This window comes from Ambystoma mexicanum, chromosome 10 (assembly GCF_040938575.1).
Source record: "Ambystoma mexicanum isolate Mex_15411 chromosome 10, UKY_AmexF1_1, whole genome shotgun sequence".
NCBI classification, from domain to species: Eukaryota; Metazoa; Chordata; class Amphibia; order Caudata; family Ambystomatidae; genus Ambystoma; species Ambystoma mexicanum.
The window spans coordinates 1,492,554,684-1,492,575,113 of record NC_090932.1 but is presented as its reverse complement, the minus strand read 5'-3'; the positions used below and the strand labels follow the sequence as shown (position 1 = coordinate 1,492,575,113).

General features: G+C 46.9%; 1 protein-coding gene across 3 annotated transcripts in view; it reads left to right on the top strand.

Moving 5' to 3' along the window:
* The window catches only part of ZCCHC8 (zinc finger CCHC-type containing 8), a 723,649-nt gene that overhangs the window by 43,818 nt on the left and 659,401 nt on the right, over positions 1-20,430 (top strand). For all 3 annotated transcript variants that reach the window (XM_069619621.1, XM_069619619.1, XM_069619620.1), the window contains exon 3: positions 2,895-2,969. In XM_069619621.1, the coding sequence (XP_069475722.1) occupies positions 2,895-2,969 (75 nt within the window). The remainder of the gene's footprint in view (positions 1-2,894; positions 2,970-20,430) is intronic.

The window sequence follows — 20,430 nt, the reverse complement described above, 5'->3', positions numbered from 1 at the left end:
CCCTGTCCTCACCCCTGCTTCCTCTCCTACTCTTACTTAACCCCTCCCCACAGAAGTGCCCTTCCTTGTGGACATTAACGTCAGCCAGTGGATCGTTTTAAGACTAGACGTCCCTCCACCTCCTAGTGAAGAAAGGGTAGTCTCCCATCTCTCCATTCCACATCTTAAACTGTTCCTAGTCTCTTACGCCCAAAAATTACGCACACATATACCCGACGTAATGATGTACATCATACACTTGCCTCGGCATTAGGTCCTTATTGTTTGGATACACTTAAAAACAAAGCAGATGTCAATTCTGAGTGCATTCCTCTTTATGACCATCTCTGCTGCTTTTGACACCATCAGTCAAAAGATTTCTCTAAAACAACTCTGACATCAAAGAAACTGTTCTCTTCTGGCTCACCGCTGTCCTCGATGTTAGGATTGAAACTTTTCTCTTTTGCTCTTACAAAATCCTGCTTCACTCACTGACCTGGGGTGCACCCCAAGCAACCACACTGCCATTGCCTCTGATTAACATTTGCATGTCACCCTTACTGGTCCTCATTAACTGATTGGCCATAAGCTGCTTCGAGAATGTGGATGATACCCAAGTAATCGACAAACTTGAGAATGATCCGCCATCAAAGGCCACCTGTATTAAAACCTGCCTTGCACATGTGGATGCATGGATGATTGCACAAAGACTAAAGCGGAGAACTGATGCTCTGCAATACAGCAACTTCTAACACCACCTCATCCCTTGTCTTGATGGGTCCATGCCCTATAACATCCGCCTATTTTGGGAAACTCACAATGGACAATACGCTCACACTTAAACGCAGGTCGGAGCCAACATCAAACTGCTTTTTACAACTCCACGCTGTATCATACCGTACTTTACTTTCACCTACCTGCCATCACTAGGACTAGACTATACAATGCTAACCCCCTCAATCTCTGACTATCTCATGAAGAAACTACAAAGAGTTAAAAATGCAGTGGCTAGAGTACTCTGGATGAAGAGGCTTTAATATATCGCACCATTATATACTCTCCATTGATTGCCTGTCAAGGATTCATTTCAAACCCTGTGCATCGCTCATTTCACCTACCACCGAAGCGGCCCACTTTCCTCCCTGAGGGAAGTTCCAGCACTGCAGTAATTCCATAATGCAAAGGTCCTGCAGTGCTGCACTGGGGTCCTTGTCCATAACTTCAATTAGGACACGAGGCGGGGGGAGCAGCCAATCCTATTCCTTAGTTCACAGGTTAGAAATGTTGATCTCAGCCAGCGTTCCATGGAGCCCGCAGGCTGCCTGCCCTGGACCGCCATCTTCTCCCCACCCTAACGTTCCCCCTTTGTGTTTTATTAATTTGTTTTTTTATTTTTTATGTGTTAATCCCAAACCCCATTTCCCCAGCCAGACTTACCTGATTGTAGCGGCAACATCAGCGGCTTCTCGTCTCCCTTAGCCGGCTGTAACAGAAATGGAAGAGGGGCACTGGAAGGTGCCATCTTGGAACAGTTTTTTTTTCTATGAATGAATGGGACGTCGTGAAGCATCACGTTAATTCATGGAAAAGCCCCTGCTATCAGCACCCCGGGTTACCACCCCCCCCCCCCCTTCCCGCGCTCCCAGCATAGCCTGTGGAACGGGTTACTATGCTATAAAGGAAACAACATTGAGAATCCACGTTCTCCCTACTGGCCACGGAATTCTGGAACACCCTAAGCATCTCCACCTCCAAGTGTACCACCTGACGTTCAGGAAACGGCTCTTTAACCAATCTAAGGAAACCGCAACAAACCAAAAGCCAAGTAAACTGACAAGAGTTCCAGCCCATCTAGCTAACTTGCCATATTGTAAGAGCAACTTTCTTTTACCTGTCTCTTTCCCCCACCCCAACCGCCATTTAGCAAAGAATATCAACACCCAGTTCCTCGTTCCTTATTATACATTTGTTATTATTTTGGATATATTAAATCAATAAGATGCATTCGAATTCCTACCTGAAATCTTGATTCCTATACATCAAGTCACTTAAACTACTGTAGTCTCCCATTCATAATATATCCCATCAGTTTGTGGATCTTTGTGCGTGACAATGGCTCATGCGTCTTTCTCTGAAGATAGAAACACTTGTGTACCGGCGCGTTATAAAGGCCATATCATATATCTGCAACCAAGACCCAGGAAGCGACCACCTTAATCGCACCCTGCCCTCTCAATCTCCTCACTATTAAAATCTTGAGAACCTTCCACTTCGCTCATCCCTATTATGACTCACCAGGTCTTGCATACTTCACATCTTCTGTTAACAACCACTTAATGATCTTTTGATGACCAGGGGTCTGCCGATAAGGTTAACTTGCACCTGTATGTACACCTCGCCAAAGAACTCCCATCGGTACACAGGTAAATGGTACTTCTCACCTGCATTTCTTTGCATAAATGTAACAGCCTCTGCCTTCCTGATATTATACTAACGCACCTGCACCCGATTTCCTGGTTTGAATTATTTTATTTTTGTTTTTTACAGAACCATGTGCAACAAAGCCAACATTATTAGCAGAAGGGTGCTATTTATTACCACTTACCTTACCATTAGGCCCTTACTGTTGACCATTTTTCCCTGCCCTTCGTCCATGTCCCCTCTGTATGTTTAATCTTCGTACACCAACAAATTCTTCTCTGCCATCCACCTGCTAAGCAACCCTGTCGAAGGATTTCCTCGGTCTCCTGTGTTGCTTCATGTATATGGCATTTCTGTTATTATAAAATTACATACTTTTATATTGAGTACAATACAATTTTATACCTTTACTTTAGACCACGATTGCAGTTAAATGATTTGTGTTTGTGCTTCTAAAAAGGGGATTTGTATATTTTTATTTCTTTTCTTTTTAGTGGACTCTGTATGACTGACTCACAATTGGATGGCCCTTTGCTACAAATTCTGTTCATGAACAGTGTCTTATCCAAGTAAGTAATTTGATTTCTTAAATTTTTCTCTCACAAATTTTCATGCTCCAGTCCTGTTCATTAGAATGAATAATTTGTTGCATTTCTTGAACGTGCTGACCGTGCTAGTCTGTTGGGAGATATATCGGGAAGGAGGGGGCACACTCGGTTCTCTGCATAATTCACCTCTCAGCCACTGATGTTCTCCTCCAACGGTTTCTGTGCTCCTCACGTCATCAAGGAGGCAGTCCCAACTTGCAGCTATTTGATGACTGGGGTGCCTGATTGATGGTGAAGTTGGTTCGCTCAGCGGTTTTTGATACGGAAAACAAAGTTACTCCTTGATTCTGTCTGTAGGCATTTGGTGTGACACTGTAGTGTTTTGGTCTTTCCTATTTGGCAGACAGCACTGCTTGGGTTGGTTTAAGCTGAGATCTTTGAGACGTGATTGATATTCCCAGGACAATGAAAACTGAGTCTCGGTAGCAGGCCTTCTGTCTTAATTCTCACTGCTGGAACTCCGACCTGTTGGCTCCTTGACAAATGGTGTTTATTTTTTTTTTTGGTGGGTTTCATGTGTTAAAATAGTGGCAAAAATGGCTGTGGACACTATCGCAGCAAAAAGGTGGTAGTTTTGCCGCCGCAATCCATGTAAAGGATGTGGGGGACACCCCCACAATCCCTGGACCATTATAACATTTAAGGGGAGCAGGGGACACCCTCCCAAACCCTGCTCCCTTTTAAATGGTGTAGTGGGGTACACCTTTAACGGGTCAAACCACATTGTTTTTGCTGCGAGATTTTACGGGCGACATTTTTGCCACGATTTTATCACTGCATACCTCTTTTGGGGCTCACCGTTTTCTTACTACAAATGTTTTGCTCTTTTCTGCAGTGTTTTATCATGTGGTCTTAAAATATATATCTATCTGACAAAAAAAAACGTTAAAGGGACGTTATGGTTAAGTTATCTGCATCGATGAGATAGTTAAAGATCAAGCTTGGTGCACCAGCATACAAAAGGGTATGCTAAAAAAATAGACCTCCCCCAAAACAAAATCGCAGAACACTCTAAGGCACTCCAAAACCAATCGTCCCAGACTCGGACCACCTTCAGAAACAATAACGCTTCTGAATTCTAAATTCTCTGAAATCACCGAAGCAGATGTCCTAGATATCCTCAAACCATCTCAATGCAAAGGTGATGTATGCCACCCAAAAACTATCATGGAATGTGCTGAGCCTCTAGCTCCTCTCCTTACCGCCTTCAACGCCTCATTTAAGACAGGCATAGTCCCTGACAGCCTTAAAGAGGCCTGGTGTCATGATGCCTACCTCCAAGGAGCCAGGTCCGACCCAGCAACCCCAGAGGCAGGCAGGCATTTCCCCCAGGGGAGTGCCAGCGGGCCCAAGCTGGGGCCCTTTGGACGCAGTCCTGGCGCCTTAGGCGCCAGGCTCATGTTGGACCTCTGTCCTGGTGCCTTAGGCGCCAGGCTCATAAAGTTAGACATGTGTTCAAGTGTTTTAATGTGCACTTACCTGATGCAGACCATGCTGCCACATCCAGGCCCTCTTGAGGCCTGAATAGGAACTACTTTACCTGTGGGACTACTTTCCACCCGGGTGTGGTCGGGGAAGGATACATACCTGATCGGAGGAAGGATACACACTTGGAACTTCTTCCAAAGCTATTTAAACCACACCCTATCAGCAACTCGCGCTTCGCGTTGTTCTGCTCCTCGCAGCTGGACGCTCACTGTGTCCACTCCTGCATCTGGACTTCAGCCACGCCTGTCAGCATCCTGGGTCACCTGCAAAGGGAGACAAGAGACCTACCAGCTAAACTGAACCACGGAGACGTCACCGACTCTCCTGAAAGGGTAGACATCATTTTTAAAAGCATTTTGTTACGATCGCTGCTGCGCTGCATTTCACTCACCTTTCCTGGGTTCCTCCATCTTCAGCAGCGATCATCCGGATACACAGCCACTTCCCAGAGCCTAGAGAAAAAGACAAGAATAAGAGGTGAGAGAAGGAAGGGAATAGGAAAAGCTCAGTTTCCTTCTAAGACTTACCTGTTGGGTCATTCCCATTTAATTTCGGGTCTTGCTGCTTCCAAGCATTTTCCGGACCCCGGCCTCTATGGGGGAAAAAAGACAGACATTAGATGAGCGAATGCAAAAACATTACCTGAGCGCTCATCTAGGACTTAGCAGATCTTTACTGTAACTGCACGTTTCACTTCGGGTCGGCGCCATATCTCCGGCATTCCGAACCCCGGCCCCTATGGGGAAAAGACATCAACATTAGCGCTTTGTTGCAAGAAGTCTCCAAAGGAATCTTCATTCATCACCTGAAAAAAGACAATGAACATTATTATTTAAAGCTTGAACTTTTGAACTTGCAACAGAACTTTTACAGCGCCTTACCAGTATAATCAAGCTTACCTGAACTCCCATCCAACCTCAATCCAGTGAAGTAACTGGGTTCAACGTGCCCCTGCGTCAGAAGCAGGATGGAGAGCTCGTCCTTTCAGACCCTAAGGTGAGACTTCACGGGGAATCGTGGAAGGGTATCGTGGAGGGTTGGAAGAGAGTGGGAGGCTTGAGCATAACTCAGTCAGTAGGTAATACTCCCTTTTCACGCACAGGGGTATATTCCTAAGAGCCGGAGAAGCCAGAGTAGAGGGCCCTTCCTGTCCATCTTCAGAGTCCTGCGCTTCACCATTGAAGAAGCATCGGCACTCGAAGCCAGACCTGCGCCTCCGTGGGAACCAGGTGAGCGTTACACCTGGGTGTGCCCACTCCTTAGAAAAAAATAAATAAAAAAAACTACGTTAGACCCTGCGCAACCTAATAACTACCGACCCATTACAACCGTCCCATTTCTCCTTAAAATCCTAGATAAGGGCGCCCACCTGCAGATCCAATTGTACCTTGAAGCGAACTCCATCTTAGGTAAGAGACGGAGACTGTCAGGCTTTCGCAAAGGGCACGGCACAAACCTCTTTACTAGACCTAAAGAATCAAATCACGCAGATTTTAGACCAGGGCAAACCTGCCCTCCTTGACCTCTCAGCAGCCTTCGATCTGGTTAATCAAAACATCCTCATCAACCACCTCACACAATGCTGCGCACTTCTCCAACCAAGCTGCAACTTGGATCACTTCCTTGAAGGAAGAGCGATGAAACTATTTTCCAATACAGCTAATGCCAAACCCACCATAATTCACTCTGGTGTCCCCCAGGGATCCTGTACTGCACCTACCCTCTACAATCTTTTTACTAAGCCACTCTTTGACAAACTGGACGCACTTGGGAATCACACATACAAGCTATGCTGATGATACCCAGGTGCTCCTTCCCATGACAGGGATTTACCAACAAGATGCTGCTACTCTTCAGCAAATCTACTCCACCATCCAAGCCTGGATGGCCTTGAACGGTCTATACCTCAACAGGGATAAGACCGAAATCCTTATCCTTGGCCAATAATCCACACTTGCCAATCTAGACACACTCTACTCTAATTTCTGTACCGACAACTGTACCATCCCAGTCTTATCTGTTAAAACTCTAGGAGTCCACATTGATGCAACACTGTCGATGGATACATGTCAGTGCGATCATCTCTGCATCCGCGCACAGCACTAAACTTATTAATGCTATCAAACCGTTTCTAACAAGGGATAACTGCCTATCCATTACCAGAGCTACTATTGGAGCCAAATTGGAATATTGCAATGCTCTCCTGGCTGGCACCTCAAAAAAAAAAAAACCTAACTAGGCTCCAAACTACACAAAATAACACACTAAAATCAGCTCTCAGTATACCCAAAAGTTACAACATCACGCAAGCCAGAAAGATGGCTCACTGGCTCCCAGTCAAAGATCGCATCACTTTCAAAATCCTTACAACCGCACACATGCATCATCCACACCCTCATACTTATCTGACACGCTCTCCGGTACACACGCTACCAGGCCCGCCAGACAATGCTACACCAACCAACTCGGGGTACCATGCATCAATGAAGCTAAAGCAGGTGGAATTAGCTTCCCATATCTTGCCCCTAAGCTATGGAATGCTCTACCCAATGCTCTTGGGGCCGAAACATCCCACTATGCTTTCTGTAAAAACCTAAAACCAGCCCTTTTCAACTAAACTTCTATGCCTGTAACTAAGCCATGACTTTGCTCTGTATGTAACTAAGCTATGATCACCTGCTGTAACAAGCGCCACAATGCCCTCGGGCTGTTGTGTGTTCAACAAATACGAATAAATAAATAACATCCCACCAGCGGACACACTTATACATGCTTCTGTTGAAGAGACCTTCCAACCTCTGGCTCGGAACAACTTCCATGACCATTCCCATACTCTTCTTAGTGTTATGGACGAGAAAAGCACCATGGCAGTTCCACAAAGTCTCTTCACAACATTGAGCAATGTCTTCAGTCGATGGAGGAAACCTAAACAAGCCAGGTAACCCATATGCATACCACCATGGTGCATGACGATAACCTTGATGCTATAAAAGTGGCAAGGTATCTGCAAAGTGCATGCATGTTGGCAAAACTGCAGTCCTACACAGCGCACTACAATGCGTCCATACTTTCCAAACGAAAATTGCCATCAAAGGGCCTTTCCAGGGCATACTTGTGCAGATGTATCTCGAAGGCATCACCCAAAGTCAACTCCTTGCGTTTCGCCATGTCAGCCAGCCTCCCTATGCAGAATATACAACAATATCGCCGCCCCTTTCTGTGAACCACACACACAGTACCTACTTGGGTAATCCCCACAGTCCCATTTTCATTTGCCAGCATGATGAGAAGCGCAGAATGTGGCACATGCGCTTTCCAACTACCGGGCCCACTAAAGCAGAAGCAATTATTCTTCCCATTCCACTTCCTTTTTTCCAGCACGCGGTCATTATGTACTGTTAGACTGTTCCACACGCATCCACCAATCAGATTGAAGAGCTCTCCATGTAACAGTATCAGTGGTCTACACCAGTCCTCTGCGTACATGCCACACCCAGAAACGGCATTGCGCAATACATCAGCCTGCACAGTCCCCTTTCCATGTCCATCCTCAAAATCCCTGCATGTGGACTTTGTGCTGGGGGGGGGAAATAAATTGCAACCAGGATAGAGGAGTTTGTTTTTTAAAGGCGGCTCTGGTCACATTGTTACAATAAACTCTGCAACACATGCTGTAGATTAGCAAACAAAACAACATTGCCAATGGGGGGGTGACAAAATGTCATTTGCATGGAAGAATTCTGCATTTGCAAAACTAATGTAGTCATTGTTGCAGAAGAATATCCCACGAGCGGACAATCATACAGGCTTCTGTTGATAAGACGCCTCCCAGCGTCTGGCTCGGAACAAAATACATTAGCAGTGCCCCATACTCTTCTGGGTGTTATGGATGAGAAAAGCACCTGGGCAGTGGGAAAAAGGCGCCAGACTGCATTTAGCAACTTCCTGAGTCGACGAAACAAACCTAAACAAGCCACGTAACCCATATGCATACCGCCGTAGTGTAAGACGACCACATCGACGGTCTCAAAAGTGGCCAGGTCTCTGCAAAGTGCATGCATATCGGCAAAACCGCGCTCATACAGTGTTGCACAATGCGTCCACTCCTTCCAAACCGAAATTGGCATCCAAGTGGCTTTCCAAGGCATACTTGGGTAGATCTCACAAAGGCATCACCCAAAATCAACACGATGCGTTTCGCCATGTCAGCCACCCTCCCTGCGCACTGTAATGTAACACTGTATGACCGCCCCTTTCAGTGAACCATGACCTCCGTACCTGATTGGATAATCCCCACAGTCCCATTTCCATTGGGCTGCATGGTGAGACGCGCACAATGTGGCACGTATGCGTCCCAAAGTACCGTGAGGACTACACCCCAGTAAAGCAGTAGTCCTTCTTCCCTTTCCACAATTTATTTTGTCCACCACTACCTCAGTACCATTACAAAATCAGCCTACAAGTGTCCTGTCATTTGAAAGCATGTCCAGTAGAAAGTTCAGTAAAAGATTGCAAGATTTTTGCATCCACGTGAACACCCATCACCACAACATGGAGGTATGCAAACTTTTCCTGCAGTATGTTTACAACTGTTATAAGTGCCTCTGCGCACAGTATGTGGCACGCAGCGTCCGTTAAATTCTTAAAAAGCATACTGTATTTTCTTTTCTCACCCCCTACCATCAAGTGGCATTTAAATGGTATGTGCTTGTAACTCTTTCATTTACCCATATCGTGCATTGCAATATGAAAACAGGAAATCTCTGCTTTCCTTCCGACAATGCTACCATTTCTTTTTCCCACCAACCTTTGCCATCACCTACATAAATCGTAAAAATATGCCACCAAACGCAGCAGTGAATATGTCTTAACAACTTAAAGCAGTTTTCCGAAAGGTCACTGTGTGCACAGCTGTGCTTCTCTGTAGGCTGCACTACAGCAACAGGCTCTTTTTGAATGTGCCAGCTTCTACTCTGCCCTCTACAACTCGCCCTCAAAAGTTCTCTATTCCTAACAGTTTGACCAACACCTGATGTCTGCACTTATCCTTCCACATCTGGCCGTATTTTTACATATTGTCATTTCTTCTTCTTCCCATGTACTACACACTCGCCCCCCAACCCATGCATTTGGGTGCTCCGAGTGACACCTGGCCTAGTAGGTTCCTTATCTCTGTCTCCCCTCTGTCCCCCCCCTTGCCTGGTTCGCCTTGCAAAACGTGTGCATAGGTGTGCATTATGAATGCCACAATCGTATCATATATCATACACACACATTGCATGCATAACAGGATGCCTGCCACTTACCTTGTACGCTTCACAGGTTTTTTTCCCCCCGTATTCCACTTACTACACATTTTTCAAACATCCTCTCACACAAGCATCGCTGAATGCATGCTACCAACTTCAAGTACATGCAGTTCATGCATACAAACAAGATGCCTGCCCCTTACCGTGCACACTTCTATGCTTCTTTGCAGAAAGACCTTCTGCCACAGTATTTGCATACACACCACAAACCTTATTGAGCAATGTCTCACTCCGCAGTCCCATTTCCATGGCTCCCATCCTGAAAATGTCCGGATGTGCCACGTTTAATCCTCATACAACTGCAGAGTTTTTGCGCTAGGAAGGGAGCGGGGTGTGTGAAGCAGAGTAGGGGAATGAGTCTTTAGTGGTCCCTCTTCTTTTTTTTATTTATTTTTGTTTTTCTACGTGCTTGCCAACAACTTTTTTTTATTACACTTTGTATGACTTTGTTTGCTTCTCCTCCAATGTTTACCGAATTGCTGTCAACGCTTCTTGCACAGTGTAAAAGAAAATCTTATTGCCAATGGCATTCAAAGAAATGACATTTGCATTGAAGCACTGTATATTTTGCAACTTCATGCTCTCCTAGTGCGTGGAGAACATCTCATCAGTTTAAATAAATGCAGACATGCTTCGGTTTATGAGACGCCTTCCAAGCTCTGGCTGGGGACAAATTACACTGGCATGGTCCCATGCTCCTCTTGGTGCAATGGTTGAGAAAAGGAACTTGGCAGTGGGAAAAATCTGCATCACTGCATTCATCAACTTCTTCAGGTGATGGAGCAAACGTCCACCCGACATGTAACCCAAATGTACACCTCCATAATGCACCACCACAACTTCAACAGTAACAATGAAGGCCACATATCTGCAAAGGCAAACCATCCTGCCGAAACTGCACGCATAGTGACTGGCCCACAAAGCGTCCACTCCTTCAACCCAAAATTAGCAGCAACGCCTCTTTACACGGCATACATGTGCAGATCTTGAACAAATGTATCACCCAAATCAGCACTATGCGTCTGTCCATCTGTACCAACCTCATTAGACAGAGTATATGGAAAAAGTAGAACCACACCCTTCACACGTGATTACATAATCCCCACAGTTCCATTCGCATGGTAAGAATGGCAGGATTTTGCGAGTGTGCATTCCCAGCTGCAGTGAGGGCTACACCCCAGTAAAGCGCACACAGTCCTCCCCTCTGCACTGTTATTCTTCCAGCAGTCCATCATTGAGTACTGTCAAATATTCATGCATGTAGCAGTCAAAGGCAAGAGCTCTTCATCCAACAATATAATTTCTGTACAGCACTGCATATTTACTGTTCAACAGTCCGCGTACACGTCGCTTGTGCTCCCAAAATACCTTCCGTACAAAGGTCTGCTAAAAAATCTACAATTTCAGCACCACAATCATCCAGAGCGGCACCAATCACGCCTTTGACCATGCACACAACTACTGCTTGCCCACACCCAGCACAACATAATGTAGCCATGCATGTGAACATGTGGCCAGAAACCACAATCCACAAACGGAAGTTAGGCAGCAGCACTTCTACTCAACCCCAGCTCCTTCACACAACAATACATGGAAATATGTAACGGGTAGCAAATTCCACAAACATACCACTGCCTCCATCACCCCCTAGCCACTTCTATTCAGAAAGTATTATGTCACTGGCAATCAAACCACACAATCTTCACAACATTGGACCTACTCCCAGGAAGGTACCCATACCACAATATCCGAGCACATACAAGATTCACTTCAACCCTACCCTCTTCTATGCTGACAGTGTTCCAACACTGCACCCAGTGGGCACACTGCAAGACTTTTCACTGCCCAATATCCGAACATAAACCAAATACCGTAGGATATTTGCACAATGACCACACCCATGGTACCAACAATATGTGCATGTCGGTGCACTTCTGATGCTCTATGAAGAGTAAAATGTGCTCCCCAACCATTCTGTAAAGGTGACCACCCTCTGAGAGATGCAGTCAAAACTGCATTGCTGCGGTGGGTGTGGTGAAGGCCTTGGCTTTTGGGTGCATGCCCTACGGCCTACAGCCTTTGGCCATGCACCCAATAGTCTAGGCCTTGGCCACACCCACCGCAACATAATCCAGCCATGCAGGGCAACATGACACCAACTACCACAATCCACACACTTGCCACAGCCACCGGCACTCCTAACCAACCTCCACACTGTTATACAGCTTTGCATAGAAAGAAGCACTGTTTCGCAGAATCTACAAACTAAACGCAGCCTCTGGCACCCCTTCACTTTTTCATTCATACGCAATGGTGTTACTGCCAACCGAACCAACCAACAGTATATGCATGTCAGCTGACTTCTGCTGCTGTAGCAAGTCTAAAATGTTCTCCAGAACCATTCCGTAAAGGTGAGCACCCTCTGACAGATGCAGTCAAAACAGCATTGCTGCGGTGGGTGTGGTCAATGCTGCAATGTTTGGCCATGCACCCAATAGTCTAGGCCTTGCCCACACCCACCGCAACGTAGTGCAGCCAAACATGTCAACATGTGCCCAAGCATCACAGTCCACACACATACCACAGCCACCGCCACTGCTACCCAACCTCTGCACCATAATACAGCTATTCATGGAAACATCCAACAGTTGGCAGAATCTACAAACATTAGACAGCCTCCAGCACCCATACCCACTTTCAATCACATAGTATGGTGTTACGCCCAATCAAACCAAAAACATTTTCACAACACTGCCCCTGCTTCCAGCACTCTATTCAGTACACAAAAGCAATCGCTCATAGTGCAGTACAGTAGTCAGCACGCCGCGCAGTGGACACTACGCAATCCTCTGCTCGATGCAGTTTGCCCTTATCCACTTCTATGCACACACTACTTAAGTATTGCGTCCACTTCACACACTGCAGTATCCATGCACATAGAAGATGTACTTCAACCCTACCCTCTTCTGTACTGACAGTATTCCAACACTGTACTCAGTGCACACACTGCAGAACGGTTCACTTCATTAGCTGCAGCCATGGAGTAAGTACTGTAGGATGTGCTTAGAAGCGCCACACCCATGGAATGAACAATGTAGGCAATGTTGACGAACCACACACAGAAGCCAACAATGTGAAACCTAATTGCAACGACGGCACATAGTTGTCGGAGCATGGCCTCCATCTGTGCGTTCAATGGACTACAGCCTTAACACATGCAACTCCTCAGTATACGCTATCTTACAATGTGCATTTCATGTGCAATGCACTCCCCTTCTGCAATTGAGCTCCCACCACTCAACACGGAAAGAGGTCTCTGCACCAGCTATCATGCCCTGACAAAGCCTACCTGCATTCAGCACACATGGTAGGCGGCTGTGCAGAGACCCGCTAATTGGCGCGGTACACGCGGATACTGCAGGCACATAGTCTTTGTCCACCTATTGACATATCTCAGATGGATTCACTTCTCGCTCCTCCACCCTTTCCCTCCCTTCCTCCCACCACCACATGGTATAATGTGTTTTGCTATGCACTCCCTGTCTGCTATTCAGCTTTCACCAGTCAGCACGGTAAGAGGTCGCGGCACGGTAGCTCGTGCCGTAACAACCGCTGCCTGCATTCACCACATATGCTAGTCGCTTGTGCAGGGAACGGCGAATTGGCGCAGTACGCACGAATACTGTAGGCACACCACCGTCTTCGTCCACCTAATACTCGCACATCTCACATGACCCACTTCTCTCTCCCCCACCACCACATGCCGTACATTTTTTCAATCCCTTTTGGCGCTGCACTGTCCCCTGATGCACCATGGCGGCGTTTCCCAAAAACTTTGACGCACAGCACGCTTCCCTCCAGCCAACCACCGGCCGCGTTCAAAGTTCGCCACCAACATGGCATACCGCAAGCAAATGAGACTTCTGTCTGCGGAGGGAACAGGGAAATGGGTATATGGAGCGGAGCCAGATATCACTAATTCTTTGAGACGTACATTTCAGTTATTTACAACAAAAGTACTGGTCTGGTTTCCACCGAACACAGAGGGAGCGAAGTTCTAGACCACCGAACAGTGTTCTTCCTATGGGTTTAGCAACTTAACCATAACTACACGGCCGCTATAGCAGCCCGTGTAATATTAATACATGTATATATTTAGTTGCTAAAATATTGTACTTGGTCTGACTTTCTTTTTGGGGAGACTCTTGGACCGTATTTAGTCCTTAATGAGTAACGGCTAATGGTCCGATGTAAAAATGTGGTTTTTTTTAAATTAAATGGGAAGATGTGTTCGTTCAATCTAGGAACATTACAAGGTAATGCCCTTCCTTGAGAGCTTGCCCCCTGTGGGTGAGAGCAGTGCTTTAATCTGAATTTTGTTATTGAATTTCTTAATTCATTCAGCCACCATAGTAAATAACAGCCACATTGACATCATAGTAAATAACTTCTGACAATAAGGGCCATACCACCTTTATTCACATGTGAAACATTCTGGATAACTGAAACCATACGTCCATAATGACGAATAACTGTCAACATCCTGCTGTAGTTGCTACATCGTTTAACTTTGTGGGTCATATTTTCCAACTAGGGAGCCAATGGGCTGTGCTGCTTTCTCTGCTAAGTATCGTTGTGGAACAATTTGTCCTTAGGACTGGAGGATGGGTGTGGGTGTGCCAGTTCCCAATGTATCTTTGTGGTCACAGGCCCCAACTAGTTCATTCATCAATTAGTTCAGGGTGCAGATTCATACATTTATCTTGCTGGAATTCATTTACGGTCCAACAGTAGTGGTAGTACAATAAATGTACCCAGTAACTTTAATGTAGGCAGGGGAAGGCCAAGAGGACATACTAAGGGGTCATCTAATACTACAATTTGCATAATGGCTACTACTGTGTCAGTAACATCTCCCCAGAACTCTGATGGGAGGACATAGCCAAGTCATATGTAAGGGTTGATGACATTTTGGGCACGCGCTTCATGTATTGGGATCAAACTTGCTGACCTTCAATGGTGTGTAATGTCTCATGTAGGAATCAATTTTGTAAAATGTCTCCTTTGGAAAAGTGAAGGCCTGTCCTGAATATGCCTGCTATGGATTGTCGGAGCAGCTGTAGTGCGCTGGGGGGGGGGGGATGAAAAATGTGCTGCTGGTGGCATGTGGGTTTTGTGCCACTCCTCCCCTGGGGGGTGATCTGCTGGATTGGGGAGGGGGGTGGGGGGTGAGGAGAGGAGGAGGACATGATCTACAGGCAGTAGATAATGAGAGGTGCATTAGGGTGCTCAAGGATAATCTGGAATAGACATCCACGAATGTTGACGCATTGATTAAAGCGGTTCAGCACCTCTGCACCAGAGTGGAAGACCAAGAAAACAGGTCACGCCGGAATAACCTGCGTCAGAAAGGCAAGGCCATTAAAGGCTTTTTGTATGGCCTTTTCAATCAGCTGAAGCTCGCTGACTCTTGTCCCTAAGTCGCAAGCTGGAGAAAGGCCCCGGGCCACTAAATTTCGCCTGCTCAACTTCCAACACAAAATTGCCATATTGAGAGCGTATCGAGCAGCAGGCACAGTAAAAATTGATGGGGTCACAGTGCACCTCTTCAATGACTATTCAGTGGAACTATTGGGGCGCTGCAGAGGCTTTAACCAGATATTCACTGTGCACCGAGGTACTGACCCCTGACCCTACCTCAAATTCCCGGCGAGATGTACTGTCCAAATCTACAAACGATGGCATTCTTTTGACGACCCCAAAGAAGCGTCGAAGTTCTTTTAAAAGAACGTGACCTGGTTGATGCCAACACCCTCCCCAAGGAACCGGAACATGACCTGGCTCATGCTAGTGTGGTGCCAACCCACGACACCCACATTGCTCCGAGAGGTGGCAGATGCCTGAGGGGGCTGGGACAAAACCGAACTTGGAAAAGACAGCTACTTGATTTAAGGTTTGGCTACCTGAACCGCCTCGCGCTCCCCCCCCCCCCCCCCCCCCCCCCGGATACAGGGTACACAACCCAAACGACTGGTGGATATGCAGGGCGCCATGTGATCTGCTGACCTGAAGAGATGCGAGAAGTTCTCAATGGAATACTGTTGCTCTATTCCGGTTGCTGATGGGGAGACTTAATGACAACACCGCTCTCTGGGAAAAGTGCACTCTACCTATTATGGGCAAAAAAAACTATTTTTTTAAAGTTTGGTTTCTTGAGGTTGGTTTGATCCATATGTGCATCACGTAAAGGTCAGGTGGTACTCCACATTCGTTGCCTCTGGTCTGCCATTGTTGATTCATTACTGATTCACTACTACAGAGTGAGGGTTTGGGGCTTCCTACTGGCATGCTAAAAGATCTTGGGCCGTGCGACTGCTTGTGGTCTGGGAAAAGTGCTGTTTGTGTGGGTTACCCAAATGCTGTACACTTGTACGCATATGCAGTGGTCGGCTGGCCCTGCCCTGGGAACGGCTTGCTGCGTTGCGTCACTTTAATGTATTGCTCTCAATATTCAAGGGCTCGGGCATCCTATTAAGTGGAGGAGGCTTCTCAATTATGTTTGGGATCTTCATGGGGACGTTATGTTCCTTCAGGAAATGCATTTAAATACTGTTGACTCTAAGATGTGTAGAGGGTGGCACCCCACTCCCTGGAGATTTGTGATGAACCATGGCACCCTAAATCGTCAACGCATTACCTTTATGAGCATCTATGGTCTGACCTCGGACACTCCATGGTTCTTAACCCTCAACCTGGCTGTCTGTGGCCCCTTCTTAGGCCACCTAACGCTAATTTGGGGGCAGGGGAAGATTTTAATGTTGCCCTTGAGCCGCCAATAGACAGACCGACTGCATTATACACGGTGCTCCATTCTCTGTGCACACTGATGACACTATTGGCTCAACGCCAGGTGACGCGGTCTGGAGACAGGCCCATGTGGTGGACGTTATGAAGAATTCTCAAAGTGCCAATTCCTTCCACCTTAGAGCCCTCCAGCTCTTTTGCTAAACTTTGAGACTTTGAACTTTTCAAATCAATATGTTTTCTGAGTTTTCTTTGGTTATGGAGTTTTAGACCACTCCATAGGCATCATCTTTTCATGTCACACAGCACCCGCAGTGCAGTGACACAGAGAAACCTTTTCAGGCTTTCCCGAGGTTTAAATACCTTCAATGGGATAGTGCTGGAGGGGTTACTTGGTATCCCATGTGTCTAGATACTCATGTACATGTAGCAGTCAAATGTCCTCTCGAAATGGCTGGTGGCAGTGGTTTTACAACGAACTACCATGATTTTTCCCGACCGCAAACTCCGGTAGCGTTAAATCGCGGGAGCCATTTTTTTCAAGATGACGTCTGAGCCCCCATTGTTTAAACAGGTGCCAGTCTTCTTTTTTCACCCTTTCATTTTGGAAAGGTCCTTCTAGTGTTTGTCTCTGCGCGCCAAACCAGGTTTGGTCCATTTGTTTCATCGCCTTTGGCGGGCTTCAGGATTGAAGACCGCCTCTGGCGCCCGAGTGTCTGGGGTGGGCAGGAAGTGAGGGGAGGTGCCCGAAACTCCCTGTGCTTAGCCTCCTAGGAGACCCAAATGTACTCTGGTGTGATTGGCTGACTGTCCGGCAAGGCCAAAACCTGACTGCCTATTGCTAAGCAGTAAGCCCAGATGCACTCCTACAGAACCTTAGTTCAAGTTTTAAGTTCTTGCCATTGTGGCGGATTTTGTCATTCCAGGCTTATATTTATAACTCACACTTGGAGAGATTTGTTTACATAATGTATGATGGTGGTTTCAATAACAATTTCAATAGATTATTAAATGGCGAACATATGTTTCAATAGACCGAAAGTATAAAGCATTGTTTGCAACAGTATTCCGGGATATGTTTCTTTTTAATTGACCTATCCGCATTAGTTTAAAAAAATAAATAAATCCACAAATAAAATTTCCATTTTCAAACCGATATCCTGGTCAGTGCCATAGATAAACACACTAAAATACATGACATAGGCATTCACATAGCATAGGCATTCACATGCACTTGTTACAGTATTACATATCAATCAGCAGATATACATTTGTCATGCGGAAATCAGTTCCCTCTTGAGACTTTGTGGGAGTTTATACTGTAAAGCAGCTCCACCCAGGGAAGCCTTTTTTTTTTTTTTGAAAACTTTTTATTGATTTTCACAAGATAACAAGTAAACATTTCCTCCCCCCCCCCCCTTCCCCACCGGCAACGAGCTTGACCCCTTCAACCATCTTCCACACGAGCAACAATTCTACAGTCAGTGCAAATCCAACAGTCTCAATCGTTGTGGGCACCACATCACCTTAAAATCGTCTTCAAGAACGTTCAATAATTCCCCCAATCTGCAGCAAAGCGCTGGATCTTATTGTCCATGGCGTACTATCTCCCACATCTTTCTGAACCAGTCTTGAATCATGGGGACCTCCGGGCCCTTCCATCTCTGGGCTATTAACAGCATTGTGGCAAGAGTCATAACTTTAGCTTTTTCCCTTCCTCTAGGTTCTCCTGCCTCCACTCCCTCCCGTACGCCCAGCAGGATTTGCGCTGGGGTCCTTTTGTCTTCCCGCCCGAAGGCTTGCTCCTGAGCCTCTGTACTCCCCCCGGCTCTCCCCCTCCCCCCCCCAAAACAATACAATTTTTTGACATTTCCACCAGACCTGCTCCGCGGAGCCCACCATCCCACAGCCCCTCCAGCAGAGCCCCGACACTGTAGGGAAAATTCTATGGAGCCAGGCCGGGGTGTAATGCCACCCAAACATAATCTTGTACCATGCCTCTTGCAGGTGGGGAGCTTTGACCAGTTTAGGAATCCTCCTCCACAGCTTTTCCCAGTCCAAACTACTAACCTCACATCCCAGAATCCGCTCCCATTCCTGCACGTAGGCCCATTGGACCCCCGCCCTAGAGCCATCCAGAATTTTATAGCTATTGGAGATGAGGCCCCTCGCCCCATCGTTGGTGAGCTGAAAATTCTCAAAGGATGTTGGGTCCCTTGTGGCTGCATTCTTGACCCCAGGATGTAGTACCCAATGGCGTATCTGAGCATACCTTTAATCGCTCTCCTTCCTGAACTCCAAAGAGCCTCTTACAGTCATTAAATGATAACAGTTCCCCTCCAGCAAACATATCGCATAATTTCTGACATCCGCCCTCCTGCCACTTTGTGAAGGCTCCCCTCTCCAAACCCGGCGAGAAATCCCCATTACCAAAGATGGGGGTGAAGGGAGACGGAAATGTGGTGATCCCCTCGGAGCTCGCCAACCTGTCCCAGACATAGTTATGGAGCTCTTGTATAGGTGCCGAGGCCTATGCGGTTTCGGGAGCCACAATACTTCTGCTAAGTTGTGATGCGCTACGGCCCTGTCCATCCGCACCCATAATTTGTCCTGCGTCCCTTCCTCCCCCTTCAGCCATTTCCTGATGATTCGAAGCTGTGTTGCCTCGTAATATCGCTGGAAATTCGGCAATGCAAGACCTCCCTCACCCTTCGGGGCCATCGAAAGTCTGACACCCACCCTAGGTCTTTTCCCCTCCCAAATTAAACCCTTAGTTAACGTTCCCAACTCCCTAAAGTAGCTCGCCGGGACTGGCTGCGGGACTGCTTGGAAAAGATACAAAAGCCGCGGGAGTGTGACCATTTTAACCGCGGCTATCCGCCCTATCAAAGACACTCTTAGATCCCTCCACCTTTGAAAATCCCTCTTAATTGCTTTAAGTAGCGGGGGAAAATTCGCCGAAAACCAACCCTCCATAAGTCGCCGTGATTCTCACTCCCAGGTACCGAATCCCACTCGGGCTCCACAGGAAGCTAGTATTTGCTCTCAGGTTCTCCCTCTCTGCTGCTCCAAGTGTTAAGCTCAGAACCTCCAATATTGTGGCGTTAATTTTTAGCCCCGAAGCCACCCCAAATGTCTCCAAGAGGGCCACACTCGCCTGTAGTGATTCCCGTGGAGCCGTGAGCATGAGCAGCATATCGTCGGCAAAGGCTGCTACCTTATGTTGCTCTCCTCCAAAAGGGACACCCCGAACTTTCCCCGTCTCCCGAAAAGCCTGAAGCAGTGGCTCCAAATAGATCGCATACAAAATAGGGGAAAGTGGGCAGCCTTGCGTTGTCCCCCTCTGCAAGGGAATCTTTCTGGAGCCGACCCTGTTCACCATCGCTCTAATAGAAGGCGCCTGATAGTTAGCCTTGACCATCGACAGAAAGCCCCCCCCAAGCCCATCTTCTCCATTACCCTGAAGAGAAATGACCACTCCGCGCAGTCGAAAGCCTTTTCCGCATCTAAGGCCACCAGGACCGCGGGGGTGTGTCTTCTGCACTTTTTCAATTATATGGGCCACTCAACGGATGTTGTCTGCGGTTTGTCGGCCCCTAATAAACCCGGTCTGATCGGGATGTGTCGGATCCGGGAGGATGGAGTCAAGCCTGTAGACGCCAAGATCTATACCAAGATATTGGCCAAGGTTAATCAACGCTATAGGGTGATAAGAGGCTCTCTTCTGGATTTTTATTTAGTTTCAGGACTAGGGTAACCTTAGCCTCTTCCATGGAAGGTGTCATTTTGCCAGTCAGGCGGAATGAGTTAAACAACGAGGT